Raw genomic sequence first — 14,242 nt, forward strand, 5'->3', positions numbered from 1 at the left:
CAGAGCCTCACGAAGCTCTCACTTTGTGATGGTCATGGGGTGGGGGAGACACAGGGGCTTGTGACTCAGCTGGAGCTGATCAGGACAAAACTGTGTCCTTTGGCCACCAGCATGGCCTGGGAGTTCCTTCATGGCTTCAACACCTCCCTTCTCACCTCAGGAGCAAGGCATCAGTGTTTTAGAGATGGGGCAAAAAGCTGTGGAGCCTTGGATGGGTTTTGGACAGGAATCATTGAGGGGCATGTGACTGCTTGGGTGGACCCATAGACACAGAGCCTTCGCCGTCCTTTCCACTCTGAGTGCCAAGGGCTGGTCAGGGGCTCCCCAGGGTGTCTCAAGATGAGCAAGATGTAAATGCTAAGTGTCTTTTACCTCAAAAGCAAAACCACCCCTCAGTTCTATCCTTCTCCAAAGAGCAGCAAGAAGCTTTGTGCTCTAACTCACCCTCAGCTCTCCATCCTGAAGGTGAGGGGATAACCCACCCTTCGTGGCTGGTCACAGGGGTCACCACTGCCCAGCACATCTGTTTAGGGGCAGAGACCAACACCTTTTAATTTGCAGGAGAAATCCCACTGCATGGTGGATCCTGCTCAACCAAGAGCCCTTCACTTCTCATCCCCTTCCCAGTTCCTGGTGGTGATGGTTTCCCACCTGGAATAAGGTGAGGGATTCTATGTTCTTGGCTAAGTGCCTTTTTTCTTCAATGCACTTAGAAGTGATGAGAACTTGGACACAGAAATTGGTGGAAGAAATAAAAACCAAACACTTAGAAATCCAAACACTCCTCCCTCCAAAAGATCCCCACCAACCAACCAACCAACCAACCAACAAAAAAGTCCTTCAAACAAACATCCATCTCTTTCTCTAAAATCCATGATTAAAACCTGGTACAAACAGGTGAATATAGATATATATATATTTTTTTTTTAGTAGATGTAGTATTATTTTTTTTCTCCTCTCTCTTTCTCATTATACAGCAAACATTGCAAATATAGAAATTTTCTCTGTACAATTAACGACTTCGGTTTACAATGCAATGTGTGGTAAAACCTTTTAGTGAGTGAAAATGTGAACGGGCCTTCAACTGGGTGAAAGTCTAAACTGGAAGACTCCGTTTGCAAAAACAGCCCAAAAGATGGAGCTCCTTCTGGTCTCTTTTTGGTTTGTGTTGCTGTTTTTGTCGCTGTTGATTTTGGAAGGGAAGGAAGAACACAAACTGTTCACAAAGAATCCACAAAATCACGGAATAGGGACTCATGCAATGCAATATTGGGAAACGCCAGACCTCAGCTCTCTGCCCGCTCTTTCATTTTCATTTTATATTCTTTTTTTTCTTTTTTCTTATATATTTTTTTTAAAAAACAAAATGAAACAAAACTTTTTTTTTCCACTCCACAGTTTGTTTGTTTTGCAAAGTTCGTGTTCAAATTTGGTGCATGTCTCACCAACGTGAGGACATTTTAATATCTCACTTTATATATTATATAGAATATTTATAGATTTTTTTCATTATTTGTTCTCTCTTTTATTTTTTTAATTGATTCTCTTTTTTTTTTTGTTTTTAAATTTTATTTTGTTTCAAAGACAGTCTGAATAAAAATAGCTGCTGCGGATTTCTTTTGGTCCAGTTAGTGTGTTAAGTCACGAGTTGTGTGAGGACTCAGGACTTTTGCTGGGCAGAGACGCCCTTCCAGTAGTCTAAGATGTCGTGAAGATCCTCGTCTTTGGCAAACTGGACCTTTTTGCGTAGGGCATGGCCGGCTGCCATGTACTCCTCCTCGTCTTTGTGCCGCTTGCGGTTGAGTTTGAAGCGCTCCCAGATGCTGTGCGAGGGTTTGCAGGTGTACTCTGGGCTGGAGGTGTAGCTCAGGTTGTGATACTGAGGCGAGAGCTGGGAGTAGGCCAGGTCTCTGGGGCGAGGACGGGTCAGAGGCTCCAGGATGGAGGGTTTCCTGCCGCCCATGCTGTCGTGCTGCTCCCCGGGGTGCGAGCTGGGGTACGAGTGCCGGTGCTCGCTGTACTGGCGGATCTTCTCCGCCTCTGCCCGCAGGATGGCCGCGGCCGGAGTCACAGTGAGGATGGTGTCGGTGGTGGGGGATGTCTTCTCGATGTATTTGGCTTCGGATTTGTGGCCCGATCCCTCGGAGCGGTAGGACCTGGGGCTCCGTATGGAGCCGCTGGAAGAGGTGCTGGAGCGTTTGGGGGCTGCCTCCATGCTGTGGTGTCGCTGGAGAGGGTGGTTGTAGCTTTCCTTGTAGACAGGGGAAAGGAATCCATGCTTGCTGGGGATCTGCTCTGATAAGAGCACCAGCTGAGGCTCCACCGTGGAGACTGCCCCCGATTTCACCCCTTGGAAGGAGGTGGACTCGGATTTCAAGGCATCGATGCAGTTGTTGATGATCTGGTTCACCTTGTCCACCTCCTTGGCAATGGTGGAGATCTCAGCCACAGAGCCCTGGGAGTCTGGTGGCAGGGACAGCTCACAGTCTCTCCTCTCAGGCTGCTCACCCGTCCTCACCTCCATGTAGTTGCCCTTGGTGGCCTTGGGGGTCTCGCTGCTGTCAATCAGCTTGTACTGCTCGACCTCGCCAGCAGAAGGTAGGTAGGGAATGCGGGTCACTGTCTCCCCACCCAGTATCTGTCCCTGGGACAGCTGGGTGATGCTGGTGGTCTCCATTTCTGGCCCATACTTCAGCTCGATGATGGTCTTCTTCATGCTGCCGGCCACCTTTTTGTGCTTCTCCTCCTGCTGGCGCCTCTTCCGGAGGCAGTAATACACCACGCCCAGGACAATCACCATGCCGAAGAGGCAGCCCAGGATTGTCATGATATAATGGGTGGCAGTGGAAGGGGTGGGCACCGGCTCCTTGCGGTTGGGTCTGGTGGGGGTGATGGTGACGCAGGTGTGGTTGTACTTGGAGTACTGGTGAACAGAGACCACACAGTAGGTGTAATCTCTTTGTGCTACTAGGTTGCTCACGGTGATGTTCTCCTCCTTCTTCCTGAGCTTGGTGATCATGGAGGAGAAGCCGTTTTCGAACTGGGAGAGGATGTACATCTTGCTGAAGGGGTAGGGGATCTGCACGGTGAGCACGGCCGAGTTGTGGTTGAGGTGCTTCACCTGGATGTTGGGCCTCACCTCCGTCTCACCGATGGGCGTGAAGAGGGAGAACTGCGGCGTCGTGCCGTCGCCGGAGGAGCACTCCTCCTCGGAGCAGGGGCTTTCGGAGGGCACCGTGGTCACCTGGTACCTGGGAGGGATAAAACGAGGGATCACAGTGTAGGAGCCACCAGTGCAAAGGGAAGAGAGCATGCTCAGAGCATTGCGGTAGCCAGTCCGGCCTTGGCCTAACAAGTAGTAGCCCATGTAGTCGGGTGGGGAGTCGCACTGCATCCGGTCATAGGTGCGTGTCATGTTGGTGAAGGCCTCCAGCCATTGCAGGAAGCCCAGGAGCTCGCAGGAGCAGTAGAAGGGGTTACTGTAGAGTTCACAGACAGAGAGCTTGTTTAGGCCCCGAAAAGTGTTGCTGTCCAGTCTCTGGATCCTGTTCATGGACAGGTCAATGTTCACTATGTTGGGGCACTCCCAGAAGGCATTGGGGGTGACGGTCTCGATGAGGTTGGCCTGGAGATAGAGGTACTCCAGCTTCCCCAGGCCCCGGAGGATGCCCTCGGTGAGGTTCCTCAGTCGGTTGTAACCCAGCTGCAGCACCTGGAGGTTGAACTGTCCTGAAAAGGCACCGTCCTCGATGTAGGAGATCTCGTTCTTCGTCAGGTTGAGGTATGTCAGGTTGCCGAAGCGGCTGAGCGAGGCGTACTGCACGCTCTTGATCTTGTTGTCGTTCAGCCGCAAGTCCACGATGGTGCTGTTGATCTGCTGGGGGATGGACTCGTAGGGGGGCTGGTTTTGGCTGCAGATGGCCAACCAGACGAAGCCCTTGTCCCCCTCGATGAGCCAGCAGTCCGCCCGCACCCCGCCGGCGTGCAGGAGAGACACGGCCGCCACGCACATGCAGAGGGCTGACGTCGCGGCCCACCGGCGACCTGCCATCTGGAAGGGCAGCGCGGAGAAGGGGTTCCTGGTCTGCTGGAAGCGGGGAACAGGACAGGGGCTGGGAAGGTGAGGGCTAGTGCTCCTTCGGCAGCTTGGCTCGCCTCTCCCTTCTCCTCATGGCTCGGAGACGGGAGGGAAGTGTCCGTGGAGAAAGTGGACCTCGGTGCCCTCGGTACTCAGCAGCCAGCAGCCAGGGGCTGCTACCAAGGTCTGGGTGGCTGAGGCTGGTCCCACATCACCAAGCCTCTGGCATCTCGAGGAGGGAGTCATGAAGTTCAGCGCCTGTGCGGAGGAGTTGCTCAGGCTTAGAGACAAGCCTTCCTCTCATTTTTTATAGTACTTCTCCTCGTTTTCCTTTTGCTGCCCATTGCGGCGCTGGTCCCCATCTCCATGTGCCTCCGTGCGTTTGGCTGTCCCCCTCAGGCCCTCGGCTCACCTGCTCAAAACAAAACACAAACACAAACTAAGCACAAAGGAAAGACAGCATTTAGAGGTGTTGGAGATTCATCTAACTCCCCTCAAAGTTAGTCACTTGCCTTCTCACTCTGGCAGCCACCTTTCAAGGAGCCTTTGGTTTTTTGGCTGCCACCAGCACTATTTGGCACCACAAGGGGAGGTGGTCACTGACCACTGAGGTCACCCTCCGAGCCCTTGTCCAGCATCACTTTTTTGGCAATTGAGAGACCAACACACATCCAGAGCACCGTTTGTCTGACCTATTTAGGTGTCTACCTTAGGAGGAGAGGAGTGATGCCCCAGAAGTGTCTGTTCCTCTCCGCTGAGAGCACATGAAGTCTAGACAACTCGCTCTGATGTAGATTTGATGCTGCAGCGTTTTGCTGAGGGGAATCCTAACTGTCTCGTGTGCTGGTGTGCTTGGCAGCAGTGCCCACAGAAGGGGTGCTGGTCGAGGACAACGTGTCTCTCTGCCTGCACTGCTGTGTGGCACCTGGGACACAGCCCAGCATCAGCTTGTCCTGTTTCTGGGAGCCTGAGCCGGAGTTTCAGGGCACTCTTTGCAAAACTCACTGCTGTGGTTGGGAACCACTCAGTGTCCTTGTCCCTGGCTGGGGCTTGTTTTTCTCCAAGACGTCTCTCCCCTCCCAGGTGAAATAGTGCAGAGGTGTGGAAGGCCAGCAAACATTGAGTGGCATAGCAACAGCGTTTGGGAGGAATGGGACAAGACCTTCCCTCCCCAGCCAGAAACAGTTGTTTGAAGACTAGGAAAAGTCTTCAGTAGACACAAACCTGTGGGGCTGCCAGCAGCCTCACTTCCCACAGAAAAACTCATTCCTGGCTCACATTTTCCTTTTTTTTTTCCCTAAATTTTTGATTAAACACAAATATCCATGGACAGCTCTAACTTCCTTTTTTAATTTCTTATGGAAACAGGAAGGCAAAAGTGAGAAATGCATAAGAACCAGCATCTCCTGGGTCATGCTTTTCCACAAGATCTTGAAAATATCATCTGTGGATATCTCTGCTGCCAAACAGAACTCTAAGCTGGTAGGATGGATGCAGCGAGATGTTGCAGCAGAGATGGAGTTGCCCACAAATGGGGAGAAATCATCATGGCCTATATAGAAAAATCCTTCTTGGAACTTTTTTTGGGAACGAGAGCTCTGGTGGCCTCTCCTGTCCAAGGGCAGGGAAGACACCACCAATACTCCTTGAAAACAAAGCTGTTAAGAACTGGAGGTTTCTTGGGAAGTTGTGCAGGAGATAGAGCCACATCATACATCCAAACTGTCTTTCATTAAATCTGAAAAATAGTATAAACCAGAAACAGTTCAGCCATTTCACAGTGCCCAGGCAGTGAATGGACAGCTCTTGGTGCTACATGGGGCTGACTGTCTAGAGGCAGATGTTATACTCTGACCCTTGTCCCAGAGAAATCAGGTTCTTTTCCAGCCACAATACCAGGAGCTGGCAATACCACAATACCCTCCAGTCAGGGAAGGACACTATATTTCACTGCAGAGATCCCTGTTCACCATTCAGTTTATACCTTGGTAAACAGGCCAGCAATAACAATCAGTAAAACAGTTTATTTGGTTGGATTGTGAGCAATGAGTCTGTTCCCTGGTGACAGCTGGGCTTCCATTACATGAATAACAAGACCTTCTCTCACATCACCTCTGCACATGAGGCTTCCCTTGTCCACCATGTGCTGTCACCATGCTCTGCCAGCACCTAGGAAGTTCATTTTAACACAGCTGAGTCCTCAGAGCCAGCGAGGAAGGGACAAGGGACTGTGCTCCCTGGGAGATTGCAGGTGATTGCCCCCCTTGCCACCCCCACAGCGAGACACAGGCTGCAGTGCCAGACTGAAACACGTCTGCTGCTGCATCCCTCTGGTGTTAGACAACTCAATTAACCTCTCTGCACTCCAGCCTCCTCTCCGGCACCGTGAGATAATGATAGCACTTCACGGGGTGGTGGGAGACTGAAGCAAAGTGCCCTGAGCTCCTCTTGTTGGGATGAAAATCCCAGCACAGGCATTGTGCTGCAGGTGGGGACTTTAGGTGTGCTGTCCTCTGCCACAGGAGCAGCCTGGTGTGCAGCTCCTCCTGCAGCCTGTGGGGAGGCATATTACCCCTAATGGTGTGGGAGAAAGGTGCTCCTGGCCTGCAGAGCCTAAGCAATAGCTTGCCAGGCTGATCCCCTATAGCCTTCCCCTGTAGCACCCATGTGCCTCCCCCATCTTATTGGAGGTGTTGGGGATGAAGAAGAGCAGCAGTAAATGACTTAACCACGTTCAGTAAGGCTTCCACTGTGTGTTTTCTCTGCTTTCCCATACATTGCCTATCAGCCAAGTCCTTCCCAACAACAGAAAGGAGAAATGGCATTTTATCAGCAGCCCAAGTTTAATTTCAGCTCATTAAAGCAAGCAATTTGCTGGTTTATTTGCTTTACAAAGTGTGAATAAAACGACAGCATTAAGGAGATGTGACAGAGGAAAGAAGGGGCTAATATCCCTTTTTATTAGATCACCAGGACATGACTGGGGAGTGGAGAAGTGGGTCTTGTAAAGGCATAATTGTTCATCTTGTTGGCTTCTAAGAGCATCCATCCCAGCCCATGGTGGGTGTGGATGTGTGCCTGAGCAACACCAGCACCAAGCATCCAGCAAAGATCTAGTGGTTTGACTCTCCTGTCTGCCTGATTTATCTTTTCCCAGTTGTCCTGAGTTTATTCTCCTGGTAACACAATTGCACATCACTTTTCCCAGTCCTCTGAACCCTCACAGAGCTGCCTGAGAAAACCCAGGAATAAACCACCAAAACTCTCACATGAAAAACAACCAGGAAAGTGGAAATTTGGGGGTCTCCTTCACTGCTGGAGAAAGAAGCAAAAGGTAGAAATAAAGATAGTGTGGAATAATGATAGAAATGCTTTGGAATGATGGATTAAATCTCAGTCAGAGGTATCTTAAAGTGTGGCACCACGGTGACAATGACAACAGGCCACATCCATGACAAGGCCATGGTAGCCACCCAGGAAATACCATTCCTGCAGAGTTACTTGTGCCCTGCAGACACTGCTGTGATTCCCTTTCCTTCCACTCTCAGGAGGCAGAATGCTTGACCAGCTGAGATGCTGTTGGGTTTTTGTGGCTAACAGGCCAGCAAAGGGGCAATGACAACTCCCTCACTCCTTGCTCCACCTGCACATTTCCTCTGATATCCTATATCTCTGCTGGAGCCCAGATCCATGCTTCTCCCTGCTAATCCTCAGCCCTGACTGTGATATCCTCCCCTCCTACCCAAATCTGCTTCTCCAGCCCTGGTTCCTGTCAACAACCCAGCAGCAAAGAGGCATGGCTGGAATTTTGAGATGCCCACGAGGCTGCAGCCTGCACTGGATGAACAGCAGCATCCTCATCCTGGCTGAAAACCCACAGCAAGGGAGGTGGAAAGGAAAAGGTAAAGCTGGAGCTTCAAAAGCCAGTGCAAGCTGGCTGGGAAGTTTTTGCTTCCATTTCCCAAGTAACGGCATCTTAGAAAATTAAACCAGAGCAGCAGCTGCAAGGAAGCAAACAAAGCAGCCATGGGGGCTGGGAAGGGAGCTGGCACTCAGTTCCTAATTTTGTTATTCTACTGAATGAGTTATTTCCAACTGTGGATTCCATTTACTGAGGGAACGCAAGATTACCATGCGCGCGTGTGTATAAACACAATAGTGCTCTTCTCCTTGGCATTTCTGCATCTCCATAACTTCCTTTTCCCTGCATGCTCCATCTCCAGCTTCTCTTAGATCCCCTTTCACAGCCACTTGGGCTGTTTTATCCAAAAATGATCCCCACTACACTGAGAGCAAGAGGAAAATGGGAGCTGTACATTACAAACATGAGTGTTTAGTCACTCAGAGAGGTGGAGAGGGAAAATTTGGCTAAGAGGCACCAGATTTTCTCCTCGTTCATATTCCTGGTCTTTGCTCCATGAGTCCTGCTGGGTGGTGTTGGTCAGAACCACAACCTCCCTGAATAATAAAGATGCTCAGGCCTGTAAAATTCAAGCTTATTTTATATCCAGATGTCCTGGTCCTAATATCCTTTACTGACAGGGTTTAGGCAGCATTTTGTGCATCCCAACCTTATTCCCAAATGCCTCACAGTGTTAGATAATAGACTTCTCCAGTCAATTCTACTCTCTCTCCTGCTATTATTTATTATTTAAGAAAAACAGACAAGGGAGAAGAGATATATTTTCCACTGAGGCTTGAGGAGAGATTAAGAAGGAATGAAGCAGAGAGGTGGAGGGGGGGCTGAGAGAGAAGTGCCCAGCATCACATCCAGGATAGCTTTTACTGAGACTGGGAGGTCACAGACTGCATGGCAAGTGTCCAGGTGGCAGGGATGGCAAAGAGATAACTTTTCTAGGAGACATTGGGAGAAACAAGGAGAAATTACATGCTTGGTCTCTATACAGGGACATTAGTATTTTCAGTATGGCAACACTCATGGGCTCTGTATGGTGCTGGGAAAAATCTCTCCTTGGCTTGTTCCTATTTAAAACTTGATTGGAAAAGTTATGATCTTTACTGGAAGTTGATATTCAATCCCATTTAATTTAAACTTGGGTGCTGCAATGTCTGAGGGGAACACTAGTCCAAAGCCATTGTGCCTCCAAGAGCCAGGATGAGGCCAGAGCTGCAGCCTGGGAATGGCCAGAGCAGATCTGCTTGCACAAACATTTTTAAGAACCTTCTGTTCTATGGCAAGATAAATTCTGGTTTAAAATGACAATATTTTTAAGACATGTTAACTCTTGGGATTTCAGAAAATAAGATTATTCTGCTGTTACTCAGCTACAGTCTGGAGTCATTTACATCCATCTCATGCTGCTTAGTTCCCAGGGTCTGTTGAGATGACAACCCTATCTCACACTGCTGTGGGCCACTGAGCATAAGCCTCTGCTCAGTTTAAGTAAATGCATAAATGATCTTCTTGGTGAGCAACCCCTTAAACCCAGCTGGGCTACCTGTGTATTAAACCAGCCTTCCAAAACATGGGCACGAGCAGCAAGGAAACATCAGCTCCAGCTTGTGACAGCACAGTTGAGCCCTCAAGGAGCTGAGGAGTGTGATGAGAAGGGCAGAGTCAGAGCAGGGTGAAGAGAAAAAAGATTTTAGGGGATGTAGAGAAGTAAGAACTCTGATCAAGCACGACCCTAGAAATAAGGTGTGTTTCCATGGGAGAAAGCCTTGCCTGATGGGATTTTTCCTTAGAAACAATCAGTCTGCATCAGAGCTTCATTATGGGATGGTTGTGCTGATGGTAGGCTGGGGAAAAGAAGAGGTCTGGTGTGGAAGCAAGACTCCTGTTTTCCCCTGTAAATAGTGCTGAGGATCAAAGGATGTTTTTCCAGCACTGATGCAATGGGGGGAGCCAGCCCCACGCTGGGAAGTGGAGCTGCTGGTGTTCCTCAGCACAGACATTCCTCTGCTGCATTGTCATCCTTGCTCAGATCTTTGCTGCTGTTTGGAAAAGAGTTTCACTGCTTTCATTCATTAATTTATTTTTGCAGGAGACCCACATAACCCTTTGCCTCCCAGATGGGAAAACTCACCTTCACACAGGGGGATATCTGGTGATGGATCTGTGAAATGGTGAAAGAAATTTTGCTAGAAATTTTGCTAGAAATTATTTTTAAAGGTGCAAGAGCCTGGTTTGCTCTGATTTTTTTTGTGGTTGTACTTGCAGAACACTTCCCCTTCTATCCTGCCCTTCCCCTGTGAAGGGATGTCTGACCAATGCAACAGCACAGTTTGTAGGTGGGCTGTAGTGCTGAGTGTTGAGAGATGGACAAAAAAAATATATAGCTCCTGAAAGACTTCATGGTCATGATCTGTGATCTCTGGGTAGGCAGAACAGAATTCACCTTTCCACCAGCATGTGTCCTGCACACAGGAATTGTTTGTGCTGCAGATAAACACCTCTGCTAACCTCTCACTGACTCGCTTACCTTGGAAGCTCGTCCTGCTTTTCTGGTTGGAGAGTTTCAGATGTCTCTTCCAACCCAAGTTATTGTAATTTGAATGATGTGGCTCTTGTCCTCTGGAGCTGAGGAGCCCAGCTCAAGGCTGGACCCTCTGACTATCCACTTTCTGAAGGGGATTTCTGCCCAGATATTGCTATATCTGATCAAGCCCCAGTGCCCTACAAGCCTAATTTTAGCTCAGTGCTGCAGGCTGGCTTCTTGTCATGGGCCAGGAGAAGGTTAATGATCATCTGGGCAGCCCTCCAAAACCAATCTAATGTTTATTCAGGATAACAGCATTGCAGAGGAAACCAAGCATGACCACCTTCCACGTACAGCTTGCCCATCACAGCCCTGCTCCTGCAGGTGGCTCTGCTGGAGCAGCTCAGGTTTGTCTGCTCTTGGAGGAGACTCTTCCCTAGGTCAACTCAGGTCCTCATCAACATTTCCAACCCTGCCCTCTTAACCCAAACAGATGCTGTGTTTCTACAGAAAAACACTTTACCAGGCTGTGGGTCTGTTGTTTCAGCAGTGGGAACAGACACTCACCTTTTAGTTTTTTTAATAGGACACTCCTCATGGGTCAGATACCCATGCTACAAACAAATATAAATTTATTTGGATATTTGGCAGGCAGATCATTGGTCCCAGCCTGGTGGTGCTGGCCTGGATGTTGCAGTCTGTGCTCCAGCTGGGTCTGGGATGGAGGTGAGAGGATGAAGGGCTGGTGCAGATTAGCACATGAGGAGAAACAGGGATGTGAGGCAGCAGTGACTGTACCCTCTGGCAGAGTCCACAAGATGGTTGTGTGTGTTTATTCACCTCAGCTACTCATTAATGGCTTCATTTCAGCCATGACTTACAGCCTTTTCTTCCCACCAGCACAACCCCTGCAGTTACTCCATCATGCCCTTGACACAAAGTGAAAGAACATGCCATGGATTCATCCCAAGAATACCACACAGCTGTAGGGAGGTGAGCACACTGCTTTCTTGGGGCTCCCCTTGGACCCCTCAGGGCTCCATGAAGGGATTGGGTATAAACTGTAAAGCCTGAAGGCCTGAGATGTGCTGTGCTGAGGGAAAGATTCTCTTCCAGCAGTAACTACTCACAGACATACATGGCCCAGGAGAGCTCTTGATGCTTCCCTCGGGGTGCAGGAAAAATTGTACTGATAGCAAAAAGTGTTTTCTGAGGCAGCCCTGAGATGCTGGCACTGGCTTCACCACCAGCAGTCCCAAAATAGCTGGTTCTCACTGCCTTTGCAGGCATGCTGAGAGGCATTGTGAGAACATCTATTTAATGGTGTCTCTGGAGGACACTGGGAATGTGCTTCCTGCTACCTGAGATGGTCAGGGAGATGGCTGGGCAGCCAGATGGCCATATGTGTGCAGAGCTGTTATTAATGTCTCATTTGATTATGTTTACAGCATGATTAAAAGGCTCCTAGACTCCTGAGCAGGTATCTTTATTATGCTAAATCTAAAGAGAACAAAGATACTCCACTGTGGGCTTGGCAGGACAAACATGGTGCCAGGCAGTGTTTCTCTCCAGACTAGCTGATTTCCCCCTGGAGCATGCCCATGCACTGGTGGGGACAAGCAAAGCCCATCTTTGCCCACAGAGGACACAAGGGGACTCCTCTGGGTTTATTTATGGTGCCAGCAAGCCTAAAGCTCAACCAAACAACCTTCTACCCAAAAGTGTGTGGCCAGATGGAGAGAAGTTTGGAAAAAGTGGGTTGTGGATATTCTAGATTCCAAGAAAACCTGTCAGGACACATGGTCAGTGATAAACTGATGGTGGAAAAGCAGCACTAGGAGCTACAGGGTGTTAGCATGGGTTTGCAGCACACAAAGCTCTTCCTCAACATCCTGTCTGCTCCTCAGCAAGGGCTGTGGCCACTCTCTGGGCCTCTGTGTTTCCCTGCTTGTCCAGAAGATATGCAAAGTGGAAAGAAACTCTGGAGTACAAGACAATAGAAGCAGGGAGCTATGCCAGTGTTTGGATTGTCTGTCCTTTTCATAAACATTTCCTGTGGAGGTTACCAAGTCAAAAAAGCAAGTGAACCCAAAACACCTACCCTCTTTGGAGGATTGGAGTTTATTGTTAATAATCTACTGCTAAAAGGGTAACATCTGTTTTGGACAAACTGTAATGAGATTTAAACCCCAGGTGGAGGGAGGACTTCACAGTAATAAATGACTTTCTGTATGTCTAAATAGTTTTAATTTTTTTTCTGGCAGAAATAGCTGCTTTTCACCTCAGGCTTCTTTTTGCCAGCTCTTTTTGTTTAATGATTGCTATTAATTTCCAGGGTGGCAGATGGATTCCAGGCTGATATAGTCTGAAATGAGGAAAAACAGCCCGTGAAGGTGTGAGCTTGCCATGGATGTGAGCACAGGTCACACATGCTGGTGCCATGCCATGTGTGGGAGTTTGCTTCCCAGGGAAACAATCACTTCTCAGTACTTGCTTTCCCCCACTGGGATGTTTGAGCATCTCTAAGTCATAAAGGAAGGTAAATTAACATTTCTGGTCATTGCTCGTAGCTCTGCCTGTTTAGACTTCCATTTAATAAAGCTGCTGATTTCAGCAAGGGTTTCGGGAGGAATTCAAGCCAGTGCCAAGTGCTTTGCAAAATCCAAGCTGAAGCGAGCTGGAGAGCAGCACGTGGTCTCCAGAACATGGAAAGGAGCTCCCTGCCCATGGCTGGATGCTGCTAGGTGATGGGGATTCCTCCTTGGGCATGAAACAGACATTTCTCAGTGCTTTTCCTGTGTTATTTAGATTTTTTTTTTTAATAGTGTGGGATATCCCAAATGGGATATCCCAAACAATCCTTCTGCATCCTCTGGCTGTGGCAGTAAATGTCTGCTGTTGAACCCAACACACCCTGCCAAGCTCCTAGTGCCCGAAGGAGGACTTTATCCTCTCTGCTGCCACCTCCTCCTCGAGAAGCCTGCAGAACTAATCCCAATTAGTGCTACAGCATGCTGGGGTGCCCTGCTTTGTCTTCCCCTCCTGTGGAGCTTCTCTGGACTCAGCTCAGGAGGCAGGACACATGGGCAGCCAGGTGAGAAGCTGGATCTGGGAAGCAAGGCTGATGATGGACCATGACATGGCAGCACCCTGTGGACATACAGCTGTCCCAAGACAAGAGTGTGGCAGAGAATATGGGAAGGAGGGAGGGGTTTGGCTGCCTGGGACTGGGTGAGCCCCTGGGGATGGAGGAAAGGGGGCAGTGATAGAAAGTGCAGCATCTCAGGTGATGCAGATAATCTCCTTTAATCTCCTGCTCAAAATAACCCAAAGTCAAGTAAAGGAGGGATTACAGGGTCTAAGCCACTGTTATTGCCGGGGTGGAACAGACTTAGGCTGCCTCTGAAGGGCTCCTGAGGAAGCAGAGGAGCTGCAGCAAATACCAACCTGCTGGAAATGCCTCCTGGTGAGGATGGCTGGGTGGGCTGGGGACCCTGCTGAGGCATCCCAAGGAATGTTGGAGCTGCAGGCACAGCAGCTGCTGGCAGACCTAGGAGCCTACACAGGGACCTGGTCCCAGGGAGAGAGTGTCTTAGATGCCCACTTGTCACCTTGTCATTGCTGATGGGTTTATTCTTAGTGCAGGATCCAAACTGCTTTATAGCCATTAATTATCCTAATGGGGAAGCAGTGCCCACAAAACCCATTTTACAGATGGGAAACA

General features: G+C 49.3%; 1 protein-coding gene across 4 annotated transcripts in view; it reads right to left on the reverse strand.

Annotated features, from left to right (window-relative positions):
* Positions 1-898: 898 nt before the first annotated feature.
* Positions 899-14,242, reverse strand: part of ELFN1 (extracellular leucine rich repeat and fibronectin type III domain containing 1) — a 101,924-nt gene continuing 88,580 nt past the window's right edge. For 3 of the 4 annotated variants that reach the window (XM_085074567.1, XM_085074570.1, XM_085074569.1), the window contains one exon: positions 899-4,493. In XM_085074567.1, coding sequence (XP_084930693.1) covers positions 1,661-4,051 — 2,391 coding nt within the window. In that variant the 5' untranslated portion in view covers positions 4,052-4,493 and the 3' untranslated portion in view covers positions 899-1,660. The remainder of the gene's footprint in view (positions 4,494-14,242) is intronic. The other variant, XM_085074571.1, reaches the window with a different exon arrangement.

This window comes from Lichenostomus cassidix, chromosome 14, assembly GCF_008360975.1.
Source record: "Lichenostomus cassidix isolate B80296 chromosome 14, HeHo_3.0, whole genome shotgun sequence".
Taxonomy (NCBI): domain Eukaryota; kingdom Metazoa; phylum Chordata; class Aves; order Passeriformes; family Meliphagidae; genus Lichenostomus; species Lichenostomus cassidix.